At 28.2% G+C, this 23,515-nt stretch overlaps 6 protein-coding genes across 10 annotated transcripts in view; all 6 read right to left on the bottom strand.

Annotated features, from left to right (window-relative positions):
- Positions 1–23,515, bottom strand: part of LOC130673682 (transient receptor potential-gamma protein) — a 102,829-nt gene that overhangs the window by 27,902 nt on the left and 51,412 nt on the right. The gene's annotated exons all lie outside the window — the stretch shown is intronic.
- On the bottom strand, positions 1,844–4,567 carry LOC130673688 (uncharacterized). The gene is made up of 6 exons (XM_057478819.1): positions 4,309–4,567; positions 3,514–3,695; positions 3,180–3,430; positions 2,848–3,077; positions 2,661–2,763; positions 1,844–2,310 (listed from the first exon to the last, which is right to left on the bottom strand). The coding sequence occupies exons 1-6, from the start codon at positions 4,445–4,447 to the stop codon at positions 2,034–2,036; spliced, it is 1,182 nt and encodes a 393-aa protein (XP_057334802.1). The 5' UTR covers positions 4,448–4,567; the 3' UTR covers positions 1,844–2,033.
- Positions 6,053–8,216, bottom strand: LOC130673694 (uncharacterized). Its single transcript, XM_057478830.1, has 6 exons — positions 7,977–8,216; positions 7,562–7,740; positions 7,232–7,482; positions 6,935–7,164; positions 6,747–6,849; positions 6,053–6,376 (listed from the first exon to the last, which is right to left on the bottom strand). Exons 1-5 carry the CDS (start codon positions 8,113–8,115, stop codon positions 6,770–6,772), a joined length of 879 nt encoding a protein of 292 aa, XP_057334813.1. The 5' UTR covers positions 8,116–8,216; the 3' UTR covers positions 6,053–6,376; positions 6,747–6,769.
- Positions 9,323–12,027, bottom strand: LOC130673690 (uncharacterized). The gene is made up of 6 exons (XM_057478824.1): positions 11,761–12,027; positions 10,966–11,147; positions 10,632–10,882; positions 10,300–10,529; positions 10,113–10,215; positions 9,323–9,779 (listed from the first exon to the last, which is right to left on the bottom strand). Exons 1-6 carry the CDS (start codon positions 11,897–11,899, stop codon positions 9,503–9,505), a joined length of 1,182 nt encoding a protein of 393 aa, XP_057334807.1. The 5' UTR covers positions 11,900–12,027; the 3' UTR covers positions 9,323–9,502.
- LOC130673689 (uncharacterized) lies at positions 13,475–15,662 on the bottom strand. Its single transcript, XM_057478823.1, has 6 exons — positions 15,430–15,662; positions 15,015–15,193; positions 14,682–14,935; positions 14,385–14,614; positions 14,197–14,299; positions 13,475–13,826 (listed from the first exon to the last, which is right to left on the bottom strand). Exons 1-6 carry the CDS (start codon positions 15,566–15,568, stop codon positions 13,550–13,552), a joined length of 1,182 nt encoding a protein of 393 aa, XP_057334806.1. The 5' UTR covers positions 15,569–15,662; the 3' UTR covers positions 13,475–13,549.
- On the bottom strand, positions 16,676–19,447 carry LOC130673691 (uncharacterized). Its single transcript, XM_057478825.1, has 6 exons — positions 19,295–19,447; positions 18,422–18,603; positions 18,088–18,338; positions 17,756–17,985; positions 17,569–17,671; positions 16,676–17,235 (listed from the first exon to the last, which is right to left on the bottom strand). Exons 1-6 carry the CDS (start codon positions 19,431–19,433, stop codon positions 16,959–16,961), a joined length of 1,182 nt encoding a protein of 393 aa, XP_057334808.1. The 5' UTR covers positions 19,434–19,447; the 3' UTR covers positions 16,676–16,958.

Genomic DNA, 23,515 nt, shown 5'->3' with positions numbered 1-23,515 from the left:
CATATTTATGTCCATCTTTTTTTTATGGAAGCTGTAAAAATAAAAGTGAACAAAGAATATATAATAATAAAAAATGACGCGATATAAGAATAGAGAAATGGAGACCGTAAAAAAAATATTGGAAATGTTATTTTTAGTTAACTTTTTTTTTTTTTATGAATTTTACTGAGAAGTTATTACGCTTTTTTTTGTAAAGTAATTACGAAAAATTGATTTTTATAAAGTAGTGGATTTTAAATGGCTTCGGTTTTTTTAAAACTTTTTTTCGAGGTAGTTCTGATAGCGCTGCAAGGCAGAAAAGAAAAATGTCTTAAGTTTCTCGGCAAAAAAAAGAATTTATATATATATTTATATATATATATATATATATATATATATTTTAGAGTGTTTTAGACAAGCTCTTAAATTCGACGAGCGGACTTTTTTTTAAATCTAATTCTTGGGACAATTGAATTGATTTGTCCATAAAATTTTTTCATTGTAAAAATCTCGGAAAATGAAAGGAAACGGCTTTCAATTGAAAATTTTACAGTTCATTACTCAAGATAATACTAATTTTATACTTGAATGTCAATAAAATTTTCAATGATCACTTTAACGATTAGTTTAAATTATCGCGAAAAATTGAATAGTCAATTTTATTCAAAAACTTTAAATGAAAATTATTTTTTACCAATAAAGTAATATCTCAATCATACTTTTACTGTATTGGAAAATTACTATTCGGAAAAAGAGAAGTTTAAAGAAGCCCCTAAAATTTTTATTAAAATCTATTTGCGGAGGTAAAACGGACATAGCGACGCATTCATTGGTCACCTTTCAAAAACTATATCGGAAATATTTGGCAGCAATTTCGCTCATATAAAAATTTTATTTGAAAATAAAATCAAATTTCTTCAAGTTTTATGATTTTTTTTTAGAAAATCAGTTTTGCTCCATATTTAAATTTTTTGAATATCAAATCATGAAATTTTTTCTTTTCAAAAATTTTTCTCCTATTACATAAATAAAATATTGAATGTAAAAAAAATTTGAGGGATTGCCAATAAAATATAAATTAACAAAATTAAGTTCCATACATAAAATCAATTCCGTCTTCCGATCGAGGTTAGTATTTTAAAATTTATTTTTAATTATCGAGATCACATTGATAATAAAAAATAAAATTCAAAGCATAATTCATCATATATCTTCGGATTAGCCAGCAAATCCAATTTAAAATGCAATCTCCAATTTACAATGTGACTACCACACGTCTATTCGCATTCATATTCCCGCCTTCGTATGCGAACATCCATACTCTACACAAGTATACGATAAGAATGTATAAAAAAAAAAAGCGCTCACATATATTTTTCTCATTACCATCAGCGAACCCATTTGTCTATACACGTGTACATTTATCTCCATTTTATCTATACTCTACATTTGCATATTTCAAAAAAAAATTCCCATAAATATACTCCGCCCATTTCCCATTTGAAAATATATATTTTTCATTTTTATCATTATTATTATCATTTTATTTTATTTTATCATTACTATAAACTAGTCTCCACACTATATCATCCTGATATATATAGAAAAAAAAACCCTAAGGATTATTTCGGGCTGTTTTAGAATAGCGAGCGATATCGTTTGATGGGAGTGTATTTGAGATACTGGGTTTTGAATTAGATCAAGTACGGGTGCCCGAAGCGCTTTCTATTGCATCAGTTGGCAGAACTTTGTGGTTTTCCCTGCTATCGAGTATGATAGAGGATAAAGGAAACTCTCTCGGGTCTAGTCATGTTCAATGTTTTAGGTGTTGAGGGTAAAGTTAAATATTCAGAAGATCTAAACCAACAATACGTATATTTTTAACAGACATATAACTCGACTTTAAAAAATAAAATCGTATTTTTATTACAATTTTAAATAAATTCGAAAAACTGTAAATTTTAATTTTACAGATAACACAATTTTTAGTACATTGAATAATATTGAATACATTAACATCGATACCGATAAAATGAATATTAATAAAACAATTATCATTCTTTGGTGAAAATCTTAAGAGCCAGATATCCTCCATAACCGGGATAACCGCGATAATACCAGCCGATTCCGTGAATAGGTTGAGGTGAATTTTGATCGGCGACGATCTCTTGTAAATCGACAAATGGAACTACATGTTGTATATTATCAGAACTCTCTTGAGTTCCACCAAAAATTATCTTCCAATCGCAAGGTTCACTGCGTTCGGAATTATTTCCTATTAAAGCTGTGGACGGCCGAAGATCTGGATCACGATGTACCAAATCGATGGCACTAAAACGAAATATTAAATAATTGTAGCACTTACTACTACACACTTTTTCAACAAAAAAAATTTTTTAATATCACAGTCAGACTAATATATCGCTTTACTAATTCTAAAAAGACATATTTTTATAAGTCCTTTTGGCTTAGTCACTTAGTTCAAAACCAAATATATGTCTTTTTGGCAATCTACTTTTTTTTTTCCATTTGTAGCCATAAAATAACTTTACAAAAGAATTGGCGATGGAAAAAAAATTATGAGCCCTTTTGGGATTAGTGACGCGATGTGAAAATATTGATATTTTCTAAAAATAAGTTATCATTTGAAAGGTTCAACATTTGAATAAAAATGTAATTACCTTCCATGGCATTGACTTTTTTGTGTAATTTCGGATTCATTTTCATTAATATTACCATCGTCATCGACGTATCGTCCGCGCAATGAATCACCTAACGTAACACCTGTTTGATAACATAAGTAATCTAATTATTTGAAACTGCTAACAAAATAAATATTTTTTATAAAAACTAAAATTGAAAACTTACCTGTGACAACTCCATTATCTGATAAAGTAAGATCGTTTAGTATGATATTTAAACCATCGTAAGTACCATCGTATCGGACATTACCAATAACTTTCTTTTTTAAGTTACAATTATTTGAAGTCGTCCACTTGAGCGTTGTTGGATCAATTTTTCCTTGTGATAATATTCCTTGTTGAAGTTCAAGGTACATAACGTTACCGTGTCTTTTAAATCTCGCGCCAGTTGCAACACTATCAAACAATATTTATTAATAAATTATACTCCATTCAAAGTAGGCATGTCTAATACAGTGGATTTTTTATTCTAACTAATAATTAAATAATAAAACTCACTATCCATCATCAACTGAAACTGGATCAAAGCAAATTGAGTCAAGTAATTCACCACGCTCGTTTTTGGAATTTGAATTATCATCTCGTTCACATAAGCACTTGCAAATGTTACCAGTAGAATCTAGTATACCGCGATAATAATCGGTATATTCGCCTTTTTTGCGGAAACAACTACCAGCCGGACTATTAGTACAGTAAGAGATTTTTGATTTTTTGTAGTCCGCTTCTGCTTTTTTTCGTTGTTCACTTTCCTTAATTATTTATGCATAGTTTGATTATAATAATTTATTACTCGTGTTAATTAATGATATTGTTAATAAATGTTTCAACTTACTTTTTCGAACCAGCAAGAGCGAAGTGATCCAGCACATTGATTCGGGTAAGTCAAATTGCGTGCACTGTCTTTATCTAGTAAATCAGGTGATACATCACATTTACCACTAGGTAAGCCAAAATAGTCCACCAACGCTTCATTGATACTTATTGCATACAAGCTATTGAATTGAGCGAAATTGGCTAAAAAATTAACGAAAATATTTCAGTTACGGAATATTTGAAAACAACTATTCTAAATTCATAAGAAAAAAAAACGTTTTTTTTTTTTATCGGAATCTTCTGAGCTTAGAAACTATTAAAAAAATTAACATATTTCTTATATTAATTCATACTGAAATTGCACCAGAATAATCAAATATAAATAAAAATGTCATGAAATAATTTTTTTTTTTTGTAGAATTTAATCAACTATCAAATTGTTTATAAACTTTTGTTTTTTATAACTGCATTAGTTTAACTACAAATCTGCAATAAATATGTTTTAATTTTATAAAATACATTAAACAAAAAAATTATAAGTTACTAAAAAATAATAATTCACAATAATTTAAATAGTAAAAGAAATTTAATTTAACTAGTGATTCGGATTTAATGCTAGATGCAATTATCTTTTTTGATTTTATATCGAATATTTAATAATCATAAGAGTAAAGATATATACGGTTTGTTTTAATAATCAAAAACAGAAAAATGATCTTATCGTTAATCGCTGCTACTAGGGCATTTCCATTGATTTCAAAGCATTCTTATAATTAAGAGATTGAATAAATATAACATATTTTTGAAAACCTACCTTCTGCTCCATATTCCCGCCATTCGTTTGGATCACCTTTATATTTTGGAACTAATTTTGATGTTACCGATGACACATTTAATTTTATAATAATTATAAACATCCATATTGTAATACTGGATGTGTATAAATAATTCATTTAATTATTTTTCTAGTAATGAAGAAGAATAATTTGAAAAATAAAATATATTGTCGAACAGCAAATGAATCAACCGTGCTCAGTTAAACGCTGAGTGAGCTCTAATAATGTCGATGGACAGTCAATAGCTTTTATAGTTTTATTTTATCACATCTTTGAAAATAATCTTTTACACTACTGACGCACATCAAAGTCATTATGTACAAATATATGATATTTTGTAGCTTATGTTGTTACATGAAATAATATATGCAATAAATCATAAATATGAATCCGAAAATAAATATGACCATTAGGGTGGGTTGAAAAAAAACTTTTTTTTCGTTTTTCTTAGCATGGTGGTAGAATTTGTACCTTATAAAAAAAAAAAATTTTTCAAGAAAAAAAAAATTTTTTATTCAACATTTTGAGGTGGCCCACTCGTTTTTTAAATAAATAATTGATTAAACAGGGTAGTTCCAACGAAAAAAATTTTTTTTTGTCCAAAATCGTGGAAAACATCTAATAATTGTCGAATGTGATTTTTTTCTACTTCACTTTCATTTTAATTCAAAAGAAAATGCTTTTCATATTTGGATTTTTTACTTAAATTACAAAAACAATAGGAAAAAAATTTTTTCAACTTCTGACTTTCAATTAGCTTTCAAGGGGACACCCCACAGATTCTAGAACACCATGTCGTTTGTTTCGTTTGGACTACCTCGTTTGATCAATTATTTATTTTAAAAAAGAGTGGGCCACTTCAAAATGTTGAGTAAAAAAATTTTTTTTTTCTTAAAAATTTTTTTTTTTTTATAAGGTACAGATTCTACCCCCATGCTAAGAAAAACAAAAAAAAAGTTTTTTTTCAACCCACCCTAGTGACCATTTTAAATTCTGAAAATTACGTTCCTTTATTACTTGCACGGTATCATCTATATGTTACAGGGTTACATTGAATGTAAAAAAAAAATTCGACTTAAAGCTGATATCAAATAAGATATTAAAAAAACATCAATCATTAATCCTTGGATTTTAATTAATTGAATTGAAAAGCCTTAAGTTTGATTATGTTGAATTATGAAAGTTTATTGCTGTGATCTGAAATTAACAATTTTATTTATTTTTTTTTAAGTTTTAAGTTCATAAATGTAGTGGAAATTTTTCGTACACGTGGAAAAGACTACATTTATCAATTCTTGATAAGTGTTATTACTTTATCCTTGGCGAGTGGTAAATATCAAACATGTTTGACTCATTCGAAATAAAAATGAATCACGATTATAAAAAAAACAATAAAATTTCTAGGATAACAATACAGAAAACACACATACACAAGTTATTATTTGCAAAACGCTTTCTATTGCATCAGTTAGCAGAACTTTTTTGATTTTCCCTGCTATCGAGTATGATAGAGGATAAAAGAAATTTGCTCGGGTTTAGTAATATTCTATGTTTTAGGTGTTGAGGGCAAAGTTAAATATTCACAAGATTTAAAACAAGAATATGTATATTTTTAACAGACATATATTTCGTCTTTGAAAAATAAAATCGTATTTTCATTACAATTTTCAATAAATTTGAAAAATTATGAATTTCAATTCTATACATAATTTTATGTACATTAAATTATATTAAATAGATTAACACCGATACTGATGAAATAAATATTATTATTCTTTCATGAAAATCTTGAGAGCTAGATATCCTCCATAACCAGGATAACCGCGATAATACCAACCGATTCCGTGAATAGGTTGAGGTGAATTTTGATCGGTGACGACCTCCTGTATATCGACAAATGGAACTACATGTTGTATATTATCAGAACTCTCTTTAGTTCCACCAAAAATTATCTTCCAACCGCAAGGTTCACTGCGTTCGTAATTAGTTCCTATTAAAGCTGTGGACGGCAGAAGATCTCGATCACGATGTACCAAATCGATGGCACTAAAACGAAATATTAAATAATTGTAGCACTTACTACGTCACAATTTTTCAACAAAACAAAATTTTTTAATATCACAATTAGACTAATATATCGCGTTACTAATTCCAAAAAGACATATTTTTATACGTCTTTTTGGCTTCGTCACTAAGTTCAAAACCAAAAGGGCGTGTAATTTAAGCTGTATGCCTTTTAGGCAATCCAATTTTTTTTCTTTCCATTTGTAGCTATAAAATAACTTCGCAAAAAGATTGGTGAAAAAAAAAAACTATACGCTCTTTTGGAATTGGTGACGCGATATATAAATATTGATATTTTTTAAAAATAAGTTATCATTTGAAAAGTTCAACATTTGAATAAAACTGTAATTACCTTCCATGGCATTGACTTTTTTTTTAAATTTCGGATTCATCTTTATCAATATTACCATTGTCATCGACGTATCGTCCGCGCAATGAATCGCCTAACGTAACACCTGTTTGATAACATAAACAATCTAATTATTTGAAACTAATAACAAATATAAATATTTTTTATAAAAAATAAAATTTAAAACTTACCTGTGACAACTGCATTCTCTGTTAAAGTAAGATCCTCTAGTGTGATTTCTAAACCATTATAACTACCATCGCTTCGGAAATTACCAATAATTTTTTTTTTTAAGTTACAATTATTTGAAGTTGTCCACTTGAGAGTTGTTGGATCAATTTTTCCTTGTGATAATATTCCTTGTTGAAGTTCAAGGTACATAACGTTACCGTGTCTTTTAAATCTCGCGCCAGTTGCAACACTTCAAAAAACATTTATAATGTTTAAAGTGAATTTTTCAATTCTAATAATTAAATAATAAAACTCACTATCCATCATCAACTGAAACTGGATCAAAGCAAATGGAATCAAGTAATTTACCACGCTTGTTTTTAAGATTTGAAATATCGTCTCGTTCACATAAGCACTTGCAAATGTTACCAGTATGATCTCGTACATTGCGATAATAAGGTGTATTTTTGCTACTTGTACGAAAACAAAAAGAAACTTCGTTAACAACACACTGAGTAGAAAATGAGTTTATGTAGTCCGCTTCTGCTTTTTTCCGTTCTTCAGTTTCCTTAATTATTTGTGCATAGTTCGATTATAATAATTCATCACTTGTGTCAATAATATTGTAAATAAATGTTTTAACTTACTCTTTGGAACCAGCAATGGCGAAGTGAACCAGCACATTGGTTTGGGTGATTTAAATTTCGTGCACTCTGGGTACCTTGTGAGTCAAGTGAATCACATTTGCCAGAAGAATATTTATCACTGCGCAATTTTTCTTCATTGATACTTATTGCATACAAGCTATTGAATTGAGCGAAATTGGCTAAAAAAATTAACGAAAATATTCTAGTCACATAATATTTGAAAACATAACTATTGCATATTCATCAAATAAAATAAAGTTTTTTTTTTTGAATCTTCTGAACCACCAAATTATCGACAGAAATTAAAAATAAGGAAACCGTTTGAAAGAATTTTCAAATAGGGTATTTTCATTGATATTAACGCCGTCTTCTAATTAAGAGATTGAATAAATATAACATATTTTAAAAAACCTACCTTCCGCTCCATATTCACGCCATTCTCTTGGATCACCTTTATATTTTGGAACTAATTTTGATGTTACCGATGACACATTTAATTGTATAATAATTGTAAACAGCCATATTGTAATACTGGATATATATAAATAATTCATTTTGTTATTTTTTTAGTAATGAAGAAGAATAATTTTAAAAGTAAAATATATATTCGAACAGCAATTGAAGCAACCGTGCTCGGTAGTGAGCTCTAATGATGTCGATGGACAGTCAATAACTTTTATAGCTTCATTTTATCGCATCTTTAAAACTAATCTTTTACACTAATGACGCACTTCAAGGTCATTACGTCCAAATATATGATATTAATTTTTTAGCTGACGTTGTTACATGAAATAATATATGCAATAAACCATAAATATGAATCCAAATATAAATTTGGCAAAGCAAATATATGAAAGGGTTCGGACATGCTCTACTAAATGTTTTGTAAGCTTTAATAATTACGATAGACGGTAGATAAGTTTCATAATTTTATTTTATGACGCCTTTGTGAATAATCTGTTGCACTAATGACGTAGGTTAATTATGTTCAAATATATGAAATCTGATTTGTAATTGATGACAGCATATATTCGTAGATTATTTTTAACGTCACTGATCACCAAATCTGTTCGATATATCTATATTTATAAAGAAAGACATACAAATATGTGATCGGGTTAGAGTATTAGCTCTTTCACTTAATGCCAAAAATGTATATACCTAAATATCAATTTAAACGTTTTGATTCCTTAATTTTACGCTAATGTTAATAAAATTTCATTGGACTTGAGAATTCTTCGTTACTCAAGTTTAGACACAGAAATGTTGACTTGTTTATAAACGCGTTCAAATTTTATTATATAAAAGTTACAATGTACACTTTTTTTAAACAAGTTAAAATTTCTCAAAAAAAGTTTTTTTGAATTCGTAAAAAAATACTTGGTTCACATAATAATGAGAATGTTTCGTCTGTAGATTCAAAATTGAAAATTAATGTATTTTAATTTTCAAAAGCTTAGAAAATTCCAACTCAAAATTCTGAAAGTATTGAATTTTCAAAATCAATATGGCCGATGCTTATTGAACGTTTTTTTGATTAATTTTTCCTAACCGAAATGTTTATAAACGAAAGATTTTGAATTAGAATAAGTACGGGTGCCCGAAGCGCTTTCTATTGCATCAGTTGGCAGAACTTTTTGGTTTTCCCTGCTATCGAGTATGATAGAGGATAAACGAAATTCGCTCGGGTTTAGTAATATTCGATGTTTTAGGTGCTGAGGGGAAAGTTAAATATTCACAAGATTTAAAACAAGAATATGTATATTTTTAACAGACATATATTTCGTCTTTGAAAAATAAAATCGTATTTTAATTACAATTTTAAATAAATTCGAAAAATTATAAATTTGAATTTTACAAACAATCCTATTTTTAGTACATTAAATAATATTGAATAAATTAACATCAATACTGATGAAATAAATATTAATTAAAAAATTATTATTCTTTCGTGAAAATCTTAAGAGCCAGATATCCTCCATAACCAGGATAACCGCGATAATACCAACCGATTCCGTAAATAGGTTGAGGTGAATTTTGATCGGTGACGACCTCCTGTATATCGACAAATGGAACTACATGTTGTATATTATCAGAACTCTCTTTAGTTCCACTAAAAATTATCTTACAACTGCATGGTTCACCGCGGTCGTAATTCTTTCCTATTAAAGCTGTGGACGGCAGAAGATCTAGACCACGATGTACCAAATCGGTGGCACTAAAACGAAATTATTAAATTATTGCAGTACTTACTTCGACACAATTTTTCAACAAAAAAAAATTTTTAATATCACAATTAGACTAATATATCACGTTACTAATTCCAAAAAGACATTTTCATACGCCATTTAATTATAATTTAAGCTATATGTCTTTTTGGCAATCGGATTTTCTTTTCCATTTGTAGCTATGATATAACTTTACAAAAGAATTGGCGATGAAAAAAACTATACGCCCTTTTGGAATTGGTGACGCGATGTATAAATGTTGATATTGTCTAAAAATAAGTCATCACTTGAAAAGTTCAACATTTGAATGAAACTGTAATTACCTTCCATGGCATTGACTTTTTTGTGTAATTTCGGATTCATTTTCATTAATATTACCATCGTCATCGACGTATCGTCCGCGCAATGAATCACCTAACGTAACACCTGTTTGATAACATAAGAAATCTAATTATTTGAAACTGGTAACGAAATAAATATTTTTTATAAAAACTAAAATTGAAAACTTACCTGTGATAACTGCATTCTCTGTTAAAGTAAGATCGTCTAGTATGATATTTAAACCATCGTAAGTACCATCGTATCGGACATTATCAATAACTTTCTTTTTTAAGTTACAATTATTTGAAGTCGTCCACTTGAGCGTTGTTGGATCAATTTTTCCTTGTGATAATATTCCTTGTTGAAGTTCAAGGTACATAACGTTACCGTGTCTTTTAAATCTCGCGCCAGTTGCAACACTATCAAACAATATTTATTAATAAATTATACTCCATTCAAAGTAGGCATGTCTAATACAGTGGATTTTTTATTCTAACTAATAATTAAATAATAAAACTCACTATCCATCATCAACTGAAACTGGATCAAAGCAAATTGAGTCAAGTAATTCACCACGCTCGTTTTTGGAATTTGAATTATCATCTCGTTCACATAAGCACTTGCAAATGTTACCAGTAGAATCTAGTATACCGCGATAATAATCGGTATATTCGCCTTTTTTGCGGAAACAACTACCAGCCGGACTATTAGTACAGTAAGAGATTTTTGATTTTTTGTAGTCCGCTTCTGCGTTTTTTCGTTGTTCACTTTCCTTAATTATTTATGCATAGTTTGATTATAATAATTTATTACTCGTGTTAATTAATGATATTGTTAATAAATGTTTCAACTTACTTTTTCGAACCAGCAAGAGCGAAGTGATCCAGCACATTGATTCGGGTAAGTCAAATTGCGTGCACTGTCTTTATCTAGTAAATCAGGTGATACATCACATTTACCACTAGGTAAGCCAAAATAGTCCACCAACGCTTCATTGATACTTATTGCATACAAGCTATTGAATTGAGCGAAATTGGCTAAAAAATTAACGAAAATATTTCAGTTACGGAATATTTGAAAACAACTATTCTAAATTCATAAGAAAAAAAAACGTTTTTTTTTTTTATCGGAATCTTCTGAGCTTAGAAACTATTAAAAAAATTAACATATTTCTTATATTAATTCATACTGAAATTGCACCAGAATAATCAAATATAAATAAAAATGTCATGAAATAATTTTTTTTTTTTGTAGAATTTAATCAACTATCAAATTGTTTATAAACTTTTGTTTTTTATAACTGCATTAGTTTAACTACAAATCTGCAATAAATATGTTTTAATTTTATAAAATACATTAAACAAAAAAATTATAAGTTACTAAAAAATAATAATTCACAATAATTTAAATAGTAAAAGAAATTTAATTTAACTAGTGATTCGGATTTAATGCTAGATGCAATTATCTTTTTTGATTTTATATCGAATATTTAATAATCATAAGAGTAAAGATATATACGGTTTGTTTTAATAATCAAAAACAGAAAAATGATCTTATCGTTAATCGCTGCTACTAGGGCATTTCCATTGATTTCAAAGCATTCTTATAATTAAGAGATTGAATAAATATAACATATTTTTGAAAACCTACCTTCTGCTCCATATTCCCGCCATTCGTTTGGATCACCTTTATATTTTGGAACTAATTTTGATGTTACCGATGACACATTTAATTTTATAATAATTATAAACATCCATATTGTAATACTGGATGTGTATAAATAATTCATTTAATTATTTTTCTAGTAATGAAGAAGAATAATTTGAAAAATAAAATATATTGTCGAACAGCAAATGAATCAACCGTGCTCAGTTAAACGCTGAGTGAGCTCTAATAATGTCGATGGACAGTCAATAGCTTTTATAGTTTTATTTTATCACATCTTTGAAAATAATCTTTTACACTACTGACGCACATCAAAGTCATTATGTACAAATATATGATATTTTGTAGCTTATGTTGTTACATGAAATAATATATGCAATAAATCATAAATATGAATCCGAAAATAAATATGACCATTAGGGTGGGTTGAAAAAAAACTTTTTTTTCGTTTTTCTTAGCATGGTGGTAGAATTTGTACCTTATAAAAAAAAAAAATTTTTCAAGAAAAAAAAAATTTTTTATTCAACATTTTGAGGTGGCCCACTCGTTTTTTAAATAAATAATTGATTAAACAGGGTAGTTCCAACGAAAAAAATTTTTTTTTGTCCAAAATCGTGGAAAACATCTAATAATTGTCGAATGTGATTTTTTTCTACTTCACTTTCATTTTAATTCAAAAGAAAATGCTTTTCATATTTGGATTTTTTACTTAAATTACAAAAACAATAGGAAAAAAATTTTTTCAACTTCTGACTTTCAATTAGCTTTCAAGGGGACACCCCACAGATTCTAGAACACCATGTCGTTTGTTTCGTTTGGACTACCTCGTTTGATCAATTATTTATTTTAAAAAAGAGTGGGCCACTTCAAAATGTTGAGTAAAAAAATTTTTTTTTTCTTAAAAATTTTTTTTTTTTTATAAGGTACAGATTCTACCCCCATGCTAAGAAAAACAAAAAAAAAGTTTTTTTTCAACCCACCCTAGTGACCATTTTAAATTCTGAAAATTACGTTCCTTTATTACTTGCACGGTATCATCTATATGTTACAGGGTTACATTGAATGTAAAAAAAAATTCGACTTAAAGCTGATATCAAATAAGATATTAAAAAAACATCAATCATTAATCCTTGGATTTTAATTAATTGAATTGAAAAGCCTTAAGTTTGATTATGTTGAATTATGATAGTTTATTGCTAAGATCTGAAATCAACACTTTTTATTTATTTTTTTTAAATTTTAAGTTCATAAATGTAGTGGAAATTTTTCGACACGTGGAAAAGACTACATTTATCAATTCTTGATAAGTGTTATTACTTTATCCTTGTCGAGTGTTTAATATCAAACATGTTTGACTCATTCGAAATAAAAATGAGTCACGATTATAAAAAAAACAATAAAATTTCTAGGATAACAATACAGAAAACACACATACACAAGTTATTATTTGCAAAACGCTTTCTATTGCATCAGTTAGCAGAACTTTTTTGGTTTTCCCTGCTATCGAGTATGATAGAGGATAAAAGAAATTTGCTCGGGTTTAGTAATATTCTATGTTTTAGGTGTTGAGGGTAAAGTTAAATATTCACAAGATTTAAAACATCAATACGTATATTTTTAACAGATATATAACTCGACTGTAAAAAATAAAATCGTATTTTTATTACAATTTTCAATAAATTTGAAAAATTATGAATTTCAATTCTATACATAATTTTAAGTACATTAAATTATATTGAATAGATTAACATCGATACTGATGAAATAAATATTATTATTCTTTCGTGAAAATCTTGAGAGCCAGATATCCTCCATAACCAGGATAACCGCGATAATACCAACCGATTCCGTGAATAGGTTGAGGTGAATTTTGATCGGTGACGACCTCCTGTATATCGACAAATGGAACTACATGTTGTATATTATCAGAACTCTCTTTAGTTCCACCAAAAATTATCTTCCAACCGCAAGGTTCACTGCGTTCGTAATTAGTTCCTATTAAAGCTGTGGACGGCAGAAGATCTCGATCACGATGTACCAAATCGATGGCACTAAAACGAAATATTAAATAATTGTAGCACTTACTACGTCACAATTTTTCAACAAAACAAAATTTTTTAATATCACAATTAGACTAATATATCGCGTTACTAATTCCAAAAAGACATATTTTTATACGTCTTTTTGGCTTCGTCACTAAGTTCAAAACCAAAAGGGCGTGTAATTTAAGCTGTATGCCTTTTAGGCAATCCAATTTTTTTTCTTTCCATTTGTATCTATAAAATAACTTCGCAAAAAGATTGGTGAAAAAAAAAAACTATACGCTCTTTTGGAATTAATGACGCGATATATAAATATTGATATTTTTTAAAAATAAGTTATCATTTGAAAAGTTCAACATTTGAATAAAACTGTAATTACCTTCCATGGCATTGACTTTTTTTTAAAATTTCGGATTCATCTTTATCAATATTACCATTGTCATCGACGTATCGTCCGCGCAATGAAGCACCTAACGTAACACCTGTTTGATAACATAAACAATCTATTTATTTGAAACTAATAACAAATATAAATATTTTTTATAAAAACTAAAATTTAAAACTTACCTGTGACAACTGCATTCTCTGTTAAAGTAAGATCCTCTAGTGTGATTTCTAAACCATCGTAACTACCATCGCTTCGGAAATTACCAATAATTTTTTTTTTTAAGTTACAATTATTTGAAGTTGTCCACTTGAGAGTTGTTGGATCAATTTTTCCTTGTGATAATATTCCTTGTTGAAGTTCAAGGTACATTACATTACCGTGTCTTTTAAATCTCGCGCCAGTTGCAACACTTGAAAAAACATTTATAATGTTTAACGTGAATTTTTTAATTCTAATAATTAAATAATAAAACTCACTATCCATCATCAACTGAAACTGGATCAAAGCAAATGGAATCAAGTAATTTACCACGCTTGTTTTTAAGATTTGAAATATCGTCTCGTTCACATAAGCACTTGCAAATGTTACCAGTATGATCTCGTACATTGCGATAATAAGGTGTATTTTCTCCTTCCACGAGGTCGCAGACAGGAGAATACATAGTCGAAGCACAGTGAGTGACAAATGAGTTCTGGATATCCGCTTCTGCTTTTTTTCGTTGTTCACTTTCCTTAATTATTTGTGCATAGTTCGATTATAATAATTCATCACTTGTGTCAATAATATTGTAAATAAATGTTTTAACTTACTCTTTGGAACCAGCAATGGCGAAGTGAACCAGCGCATTGGTTTGGGTGATTTAAATTTCGTGCACTCTTTGTACCTTGTGAGTCAAGTGAATCACATTTGCCAGAAGAATATTTATCACTGCGCAATTTTTCTTCATTGATACTTATTGCATACAAGCTATTGAATTGAGCGAAATTGGCTAAAAAAATTAACGAAAATATTTTAGTCACATAATATTTGAAAATATAACTATTGCATATTCATCAAATAAAATAAAGTTTTTTTTTTTTAATCTTCTGAACTACCAATATATCGACGGAAATTAAAAATAAGGAAACCGTTTGAAAGAATTTTCAAATAGGGTATTTTCATTGATATTAAAGCCGTCTTCTAATTAAGAGATTGAATAAATATAACATATTTTAAAAAACCTACCTTCCGCTCCATATTCACGCCATTCTCTTGGATCACCTTTATATTTTGAAACTAATTTTGATGTTACCGATGACACATTTAATTGTATAATAATTGTAAACAGCCATATTGTAATACTGGATATATATAAATAATTCATTTTGTTATTTTTTTAGTAATGAAGAAGAATAATTTTAAAAGTAAAATATATATTCGAACAGCAATTGAAGCAACCGTGCTCGGTAGTGAGCTCTAATGATGTCGATGGACAGTCAATAACTTTTATAGCTTCATTTTATCGCATCTTTAAAACTAATCTTTTACACTTATGACGCACTTCAAGGTCATTACGTCCAAATATATGATATTTTTTTTTTAGCTGAAGTTGTTACATGAAATAATATATGCAATAAACCATAAATATGAATCCAAATATAAATTTGGCAAAGCAAATATATAAAAGGGTTCGGACATGCTCTACTAAATGTTTTGTAAGCTTTAATAATTACGATAGACGGTAGATAAGTTTCATAATTTTATTTTATGACGCCTTTGTGAATAATCTGTTGCACTAATGACGTAGGTTAATTATGTTCAAACATATGAAATCTGATTTGTAATTGATGACAGCATACATTCGTAGATTATTTTTAACGTCACTGATCACCAAAAACTGTTCGATATATCTATATTTATAAAGGAAGATATACAAATATGTGATCGGGTTATAGAGTTTTAGCTCTTTCACTTAATGCCAAAAATGTATATACCTAAATATCAATTTAAACGTTTTGATTCCTTAATTTTACGCTAATGTTAATAAAATTTCATTGGACTTGAGAATTCTTCGTTACTCAAGTTTAGACACAGAAATGTTGACTTGTTTATAAACGCGTTCAAATTTTATTATATAAAAGTTACAATGTACACTTTTTTTAAACAAGTTAAAATTTCTCAAAAAAAGTTTTTTTGAATTCGTAAAAAAATACTTGGTTCACATAATAATGAGAATGTTTCGTCTGTAGATTCAAAATTGAAAATTAATGTATTTTAATTTTCAAAAGCTTAGAAAATTCCAACTCAAAATTCTGAAAGTATTGAATTTTCAAAATCAATATGGCCGATGCTTATTGAACGTTTTTTTGATTAATTTTTCCAAACCGAAATGTTTATAAACGAAAGATTTTGAATTAAATTAAGTACGGGTGCCCGAAGCGCTTTCTATTGCATCAGTTGGCAGAACTTTTTGGTTTTCCCTGCTATCGAGTATGATAGAGGATAAACGAAATTCGCTCGGGTTTAGTAATATTCGATGTTTTAGGTGCTGAGGGGAAAGTTAAATATTCACAAGATTTAAAACAAGAATATGTATATTTTTAACAGACATATATTTCGTCTTTGAAAAATAAAATCGTATTTTAATTACAATTTTAAATAAATTCGAAAAATTATAAATTTGAATTTTACAAACAATCCTATTTTTAGTACATTAAATAATATTGAATAAATTAACATCAATACTGATGAAATAAATATTAATTAAAAAATTATTATTCTTTCGTGAAAATCTTAAGAGCCAGATATCCTCCATAACCAGGATAACCGCGATAATACCAACCGATTCCGTAAATAGGTTGAGGTGAATTTTGATCGGTGACGACCTCCTGTATATCGACAAATGGAACTACATGTTGTATATTATCAGAACTCTCTTTAGTTCCACTAAAAATTATCTTACAACTGCATGGTTCACCGCGGTCGTAATTCTTTCCTATTAAAGCTGTGGACGGCAGAAGATCTAGACCACGATGTACCAAATCGGTGGCACTAAAACGAAATTATTAAATTATTGCAGTACTTACTTCGACACAATTTTTCAACAAAAAAAAATTTTTAATATCACAATTAGACTAATATATCACGTTACTAATTCCAAAAAGACATTTTCATACGCCATTTAATTATAATTTAAGCTATATGTCTTTTTGGCAATCGGATTTTCTTTTCCATTTGTAGCTATGATATAACTTTACAAAAGAATTGGCGATGAAAAAAACTATACGCCCTTTTGGAATTGGTGACGCGATGTATAAATGTTGATATTGTCTAAAAATAAGTCATCACTTGAAAAGTTCAACATTTGAATGAAACTGTAATTACCTTCCATGGCATTGACTTTTTTGTGTAATTTCGGATTCATTTTCATTAATATTACCATCGTCATCGACGTATCGTCCGCGCAATGAATCACCTAACGTAACACCTGTTTGATAACATAAGAAATCTAATTATTTGAAACTGGTAACGAAATAAATATTTTTTATAAAAACTAAAATTGAAAACTTACCTGTGATAACTGCATTCTCTGTTAAAGTAAGATCGTCTAGTATGATATTTAAACCATCGTAAGTACCATCGTATCGGACATTATCAATAACTTTCTTTTTTAAGTTACAATTATTTGAAGTCGTCCACTTGAGCGTTGTTGGATCAATTTTTCCTTGTGATAATATTCCTTGTTGGAGTTCAAGGTACATTACATTACCGTGTCTTTTAAATCTCGCGCCAGTTGCAACACTATCAAACAATATTTATTAATAAATTATACTCCATTCAAAGTAGGCATGTCTAATACAGTGGATTTTTTATTCTAACTAATAATTAAATAATAAAACTCACTATCCATCATCAACTGAAACTGGATCAAAGCAAATTGAGTCAAGTAATTCACCACGCTCGTTTTTGGAATTTGAATTATCATCTCGTTCACATAAGCACTTGCAAATGTTACCAGTAGAATCTAGTATACCGCGATAATAATCGGTATATTCGCCTTTTTTGCGGAAACAACTACCAGCCGGACTATTAGTACAGTAAGAGATTTTTGATTTTTTGTAGTCCGCTTCTGCTTTTTTTCGTTGTTCACTTTCCTTAATTATTTATGCATAGTTTGATTATAATAATTTATTACTCGTGTTAGTTAATGATATTGTTAATAAATGTTTCAACTTACTTTTTCGAACCAGCAAGAGCGAAGTGATCCAGCACATTGATTCGGGTAAGTCAAATTTCGTGCACTGTCTTTATCTAGTAAATCAGGTGATACATCACATTTACCACTAGGTAAGCCAAAATAGTCCACCAACGCTTCATTGATACTTATTGCATACAAGCTATTGAATTGAGCAAAATTGGCTGAAAAAATTAACGCAAATATTTCAGTAACATAACATTTGAAAACAAAACTAGTCTATATTTATATAATAAAAACAGTTTTATTTTATTGGAATCTTCTGATCTCAGAAACTATCAAAAATTTTGAATATTTATTGTTTCAAATTATAATTACTATAAAATAACTAAATATGAACAAAAAATGAAAATATGATTAAATCATTTTTTCTTTTTTAGAATTTAATCAACTATTAAATTTGTTATAAACGTTTGTTTTTTATTACTGCATTAGTTTAAAATTAAAAAGAAAATTATAAGCAATTAAAAAATTATAATTAACAATAATTCAAGTAAAATAAGAAATTAAATTTAACTAGTGATTCGTATTTAATGCTATATGCAATCATATCTTTTGATTTTATTTAAAATATTTAACAATCATGAGAAGTGTCCGGGTCATAGTCTTCGGAATAATACTGCAGTAAAGATATATACGGTTTGATTTACTAATCGAAAACAAAAAAATAACCACAACATTAATCACTGCAAATAAATATTTAAAATTAACAGTCGTTAATTATTACCAATATCTACGGAAATTAAAAATACGAAAATCGTTTGAAGGAAATTTCGAATAGGATGTTTTCATTGATTTCAGAACATTTTTCTAATTAAGAGATTGAATAAATATAACATATTTTAAAAAACTTACCTTCCGCTCCATTTTCACGCCATTCTATTGGATCACCTTTATATTTTGGAACTAATTTTGATGTTACCGATGACACATTTAATTGTATAATAATTGTAAACATCCATATTGTAATACTGGATATATATAAATAATTCATTTTATTATTTTTGTAGTAATGAAGAAGAATAATTTTGAAAATAAAATATATATATTCGCACAGCAATTGAATCGACCGTGCTCAGTTGAACGTTGAGTGAGCCTTAATAATATCGATGGGCAGTCAATAGCTTTTATAGTATTATTTAGTCACATCTAATGACGCACATCAAAGTCATTATGTCTAAATATATCATATTAATTTTTTAGCTGACGTCATTTATCATCTTTATGTTACATGGTTACCCGAGTCAAAAAAAAATCTGAAAACCACCTGACCCTGCGGGCTAGCCCCAAAACTTCCCGCTGTTTCCGAGCTCGGAAACATTATTACTTGTAAATTTTTGAGTTCTTCGAGCTCAAAAATTTGTTAGACTGGTGAACCATACACGAAAAGAATTTTCGTATGAATATTGCCAGGTTATTTATTCTAAAAATGACTCTAAATCGAGTAATCTTGGGCCATTACGACTTTTTACTTTCGAATAATGAAATTTTACTCTTTCAGCGAGTAAAAATCAATCAGATTAATTTTTACTCACAATTACGAGTAAAAATTACACCTAGCGGCTGTCTAAATAAATTCTCTCTAATTTAATTTTTACTCGTAGGTTATGATAAAAAGTTGATGATTCAATTTATAAAATTTATATTGAATTACAATAAAAATTACAATTAACAGGCTGAAATTTCCATAAAAAATCTAAAACCATCTAATTGCCTTAAAATTTGACTTAAAATAAATATTTTGAAAAAGAATAAAAAAAAAGTTAATCGTATTGTGTTGAAAATGAAAAGATACAAATTTTTTTAAATTTTTAAATAAATATTAAGTTACAGAGAGATACAGAGATCGTCTTTTTTTCCAAGCCTACATTTGTGTGCGTAACATCTAAGTTGTCGCGAACAACTTAAAAGACATATAATTGAAGCCGATATTAACCGAAGATTAACGGAGACTACTAAAATATTACTCTGCAGTTTAGAGTAAAAATTACTTCCATAGATGAGAAAATTAATTCGAGTTCTAAGCAGTTTTTCATCAAAAAGTTAATGGGTTTAAAAGAATGGAAGATTGGGGAGTAAAAATTAATCGCATGGAGTAAAAATTAATAGATTAAGATGAGATATTCACAATAATCGATCAAATATAAGACTTTTTAAAAATTACTCATTAGTAGAGTAAAACATAGTCAAGCAACGTTAATATTTGAACAAAAAACATTAAATTTAAAACAAAAAATACAAATTTTTTGCAACGGCCCAGGATTACTCGAAATTACAGAGTAATTTTTATCAAAAAATTCTTTCCGTGTACCTTCACTGAAATATTATCATTTTTGTCCGACGATATCTTTGGAATGAATGAACCGATTTGAACGTTCTTGGTGGCAATCGAAAGGGCTCAATAAGACTTAAAAGTGATTACATTTTGAGGTGAATCGGGCAAGTGGTTTATAAGTTATACGCAAAAAACTAAAAACTAAAAAAATTTTTAATTTTTATTCTTCGTATAACTTGTAAACTACATGACCGATTTACCCCAAAATCTAATCAATTCTAAGTTTTAGTGAGCTCTTTCGATTGCCACCAAGAACGTTTAAATCGGTTGATTCGTTCTAAAGATATCGTCGAACAAAAAAAAGATCATACACACATACACACGGACGTCCATCCGGGAATAGTCAGAATAGCTTCCTAGGACCTCAAAACGTCGACATCTGATGGAAATTCGATTTTCGAAAATCGGACCGAAACCAATAACTTCCTTTTTTTTGAAAATTTGCAACTTTCTTAGCGGGAAGTTAGAAATTAGTTTAGTCCTCAAAAGCCTCTATTCCTTTGATGTTTTATTTGCCGCCCAGAAAGTAACTCTACTTTAGTACTCAAAATCTTGAATGAGAACTATGAGGTCTAAATGCGAATAATTTATCGATTTTAAATTATAAGTAAGACCTCAAAATCTTCAACGAATGAAAAGTTCTATGTCGGACTTTGAAAAATTTTTGATAGAAAAAGGGAAGGGAGAGAATAAGTCGGATAAGACTTTTGAGGTTCAAATGCGGATAAAATTATTCCTTTATGTTTTGAGTACACTGTAAAAAAAAATCGTAATTTTCATATATTTTTACTATACAATCCTATCTAAAAATCTGGAATTCGATGTAGTAGAAAAAAATACAATTTTTGTATATTATTATTACAATATAGTATTGTACTTTTACAATATGTATAAAAATTTTACTATTTTGTATACGATTTCAATTAATAAGTCAACGTATGAGAAAATTGAAAATAATTTTCCCATTTCAATCAGACATAAGTATATTCAAATCAAAAATTCAAGTTTGTATTTGTGGAATCTCGTATTTCAAATAAATTCCATGACAATGTTTGCTAAATTCACAATTTCGTTATTGAAATGAAGACAGTGTATCGTTATTCTAATAACCACTGTGGCTCAGTGACTTTTACAAGACAACGTTTATTAAAATTACGATTTTCGTTTTATTTCCACAAGACGAAAGTTTTTTTAAATTAGAAACAAATGTTGTTATTTTTGAAAACTCGGAGTTTAAATAAGTTTCGTAACACTGTTTGGTAAATTCACAAATTCGTTATTGAAATGAATACAGTGTATCGGTATTTTAAAAACAAGTGTGGCTCAGTGACTTTTACAAGACAACGTTTATTAAAATTACGATTTTCGTTTTATTTCCACAAGACGAAAGTTTTTTTAAATTAGAAACAAATGTTGTTATTTTTGAAAACTCGGAGTTTAAATAAGTTTCGTAACACTGTTTGGTAAATTCACAATTTCGTTATTGAAATGAAGACAGTGTATCGTTATTCTAATAACCACTGTGGCTCAGTGACTTTTACAAGACAACGTTTATTAAAATTACGATTTTCGTTTTATTTCCACAAGACGAAAGTTTTTTTAAATTAGAAACAAATGTTGTTATTTTTGAAAACTCGGAGTTTAAATAAGTTTCGTAACACTGTTTGGTAAATTCACAAATTCGTTATTGAAATGAATACAGTGTATCGGTATTTTAAAAACAAGTGTGGCTCAGTGACTTTTACAAGACAACGTTTATTAAAATTACGATTTTCGTTTTATTTCCACAAGACGAAAGTTTTTTTAAATTAGAAACAAATGTTGTTATTTTTGAAAACTCGGAGTTTAAATAAGTTTCGTAACACTGTTTGGTAAATTCACAATTTCGTTATTGAAATGAAGACAGTGTATCGGTATTTTAAAAACAAGTGTGGCTCAGTGACTTTTACAAGACAATGTTTGTTCAAAACACGATTTTCGTTTTATTTCCCCAACACGAAAATTTACTTAAATTAAGAACAAATTTTGTTATTTTTAAAATCTTGGAGTTTCAATAAATTTCATATCACTGATTGATAAATTCACAAAGTTGTTATTGATACCCGAGTGAACATATTTTAAACTGAAAAAATAAGAATAATTGTTAACACGAGGCCGAAAAAAGGCCGAAATTCGGTCGACAATGAAGCTTAAAGATGGCTGACGTTAGAGACGAGGTTTATATTATTACTATATATTGCAATTATATAGAATTGTATATAATTATATTGACTTGTCTACATTTTGTATAGAATTGTATACAATTTTTATACAGTTGTATACAATTGGATCGGGCTATTTTTTATATATAATTTTATACAATTGTATAAAATCTTTTTTCATCGGGTGGTTATCAAAATATAAATACTTAGGTGTACGAAGAATAAATGTCGGGGGAAGAAACTGCCCGCTGAATTGCATTAATCTGTAATTGGCTTACTTGTACTGACAAAACAGGCATAAAAACTCTTAATTTCAATGAAGGTGATTCGGAAAGAAGGTTTTCAATTTGGCATACAAAGAATTCATATAAAAATAAATGACAATGTTTGTATAATTATTTTGAATAACATCATAAAATGGATTTTTTTTTATTCTTGGACCGTTTTTTTTTACATTGCAGTGATAATAATTACTACATTTTAAGATCAATGAAGAAGAAAGCAGCTTCTTTTTGTCATTGAGTATTATAAAAGTTATTA

The sequence above is a fragment of the Microplitis mediator genome, chromosome 8 (assembly GCF_029852145.1).
Source record: "Microplitis mediator isolate UGA2020A chromosome 8, iyMicMedi2.1, whole genome shotgun sequence".
Lineage (NCBI taxonomy): Eukaryota > Metazoa > Arthropoda > Insecta > Hymenoptera > Braconidae > Microplitis > Microplitis mediator.
This window is presented reverse-complemented; position numbering and strand designations above follow the sequence as displayed.

Coding starts and splice junctions, on each gene's coding strand:
- LOC130673688 (XM_057478819.1), bottom strand. CDS start 4,447: ATGAATTATTTATACACATCCAGTATTACAATATGGATGTTTATAATT. Junction 3,431..3,513: donor GCTCTTGCTGGTTCGAAAAA/GTAAGTTGAAAC, acceptor TAAATAATTAAG/GAAAGTGAACAACGAAAAAA. Junction 3,078..3,179: donor GTTTCAGTTGATGATGGATA/GTGAGTTTTATT, acceptor ATTGTTTGATAG/TGTTGCAACTGGCGCGAGAT.
- LOC130673689 (XM_057478823.1), bottom strand. CDS start 15,568: ATGAATTATTTATATATATCCAGTATTACAATATGGCTGTTTACAATT. Junction 14,615..14,681: donor GTTTCAGTTGATGATGGATA/GTGAGTTTTATT, acceptor TGTTTTTTCAAG/TGTTGCAACTGGCGCGAGAT. Junction 13,827..14,196: donor AAAAGTCAATGCCATGGAAG/GTAATTACAGTT, acceptor ATTTCGTTTTAG/TGCCATCGATTTGGTACATC.
- LOC130673694 (XM_057478830.1), bottom strand. CDS start 8,115: ATGAATTATTTATATATATCCAGTATTACAATATGGCTGTTTACAATT. Junction 7,741..7,976: donor GCGTGAATATGGAGCGGAAG/GTAGGTTTTTTA, acceptor TAATTTTTTTAG/CCAATTTCGCTCAATTCAAT. Junction 7,165..7,231: donor GTTTCAGTTGATGATGGATA/GTGAGTTTTATT, acceptor TGTTTTTTGAAG/TGTTGCAACTGGCGCGAGAT.
- LOC130673691 (XM_057478825.1), bottom strand. CDS start 19,433: ATGAATTATTTATATATATCCAGTATTACAATATGGATGTTTACAATT. Junction 18,604..19,294: donor GCGTGAAAATGGAGCGGAAG/GTAAGTTTTTTA, acceptor TAATTTTTTCAG/CCAATTTTGCTCAATTCAAT. Junction 18,339..18,421: donor GCTCTTGCTGGTTCGAAAAA/GTAAGTTGAAAC, acceptor TAAATAATTAAG/GAAAGTGAACAACGAAAAAA.
- LOC130673690 (XM_057478824.1), bottom strand. CDS start 11,899: ATGAATTATTTATACACATCCAGTATTACAATATGGATGTTTATAATT. Junction 10,530..10,631: donor GTTTCAGTTGATGATGGATA/GTGAGTTTTATT, acceptor ATTGTTTGATAG/TGTTGCAACTGGCGCGAGAT. Junction 10,216..10,299: donor AGAGAATGCAGTTATCACAG/GTAAGTTTTCAA, acceptor GTTATCAAACAG/GTGTTACGTTAGGTGATTCA.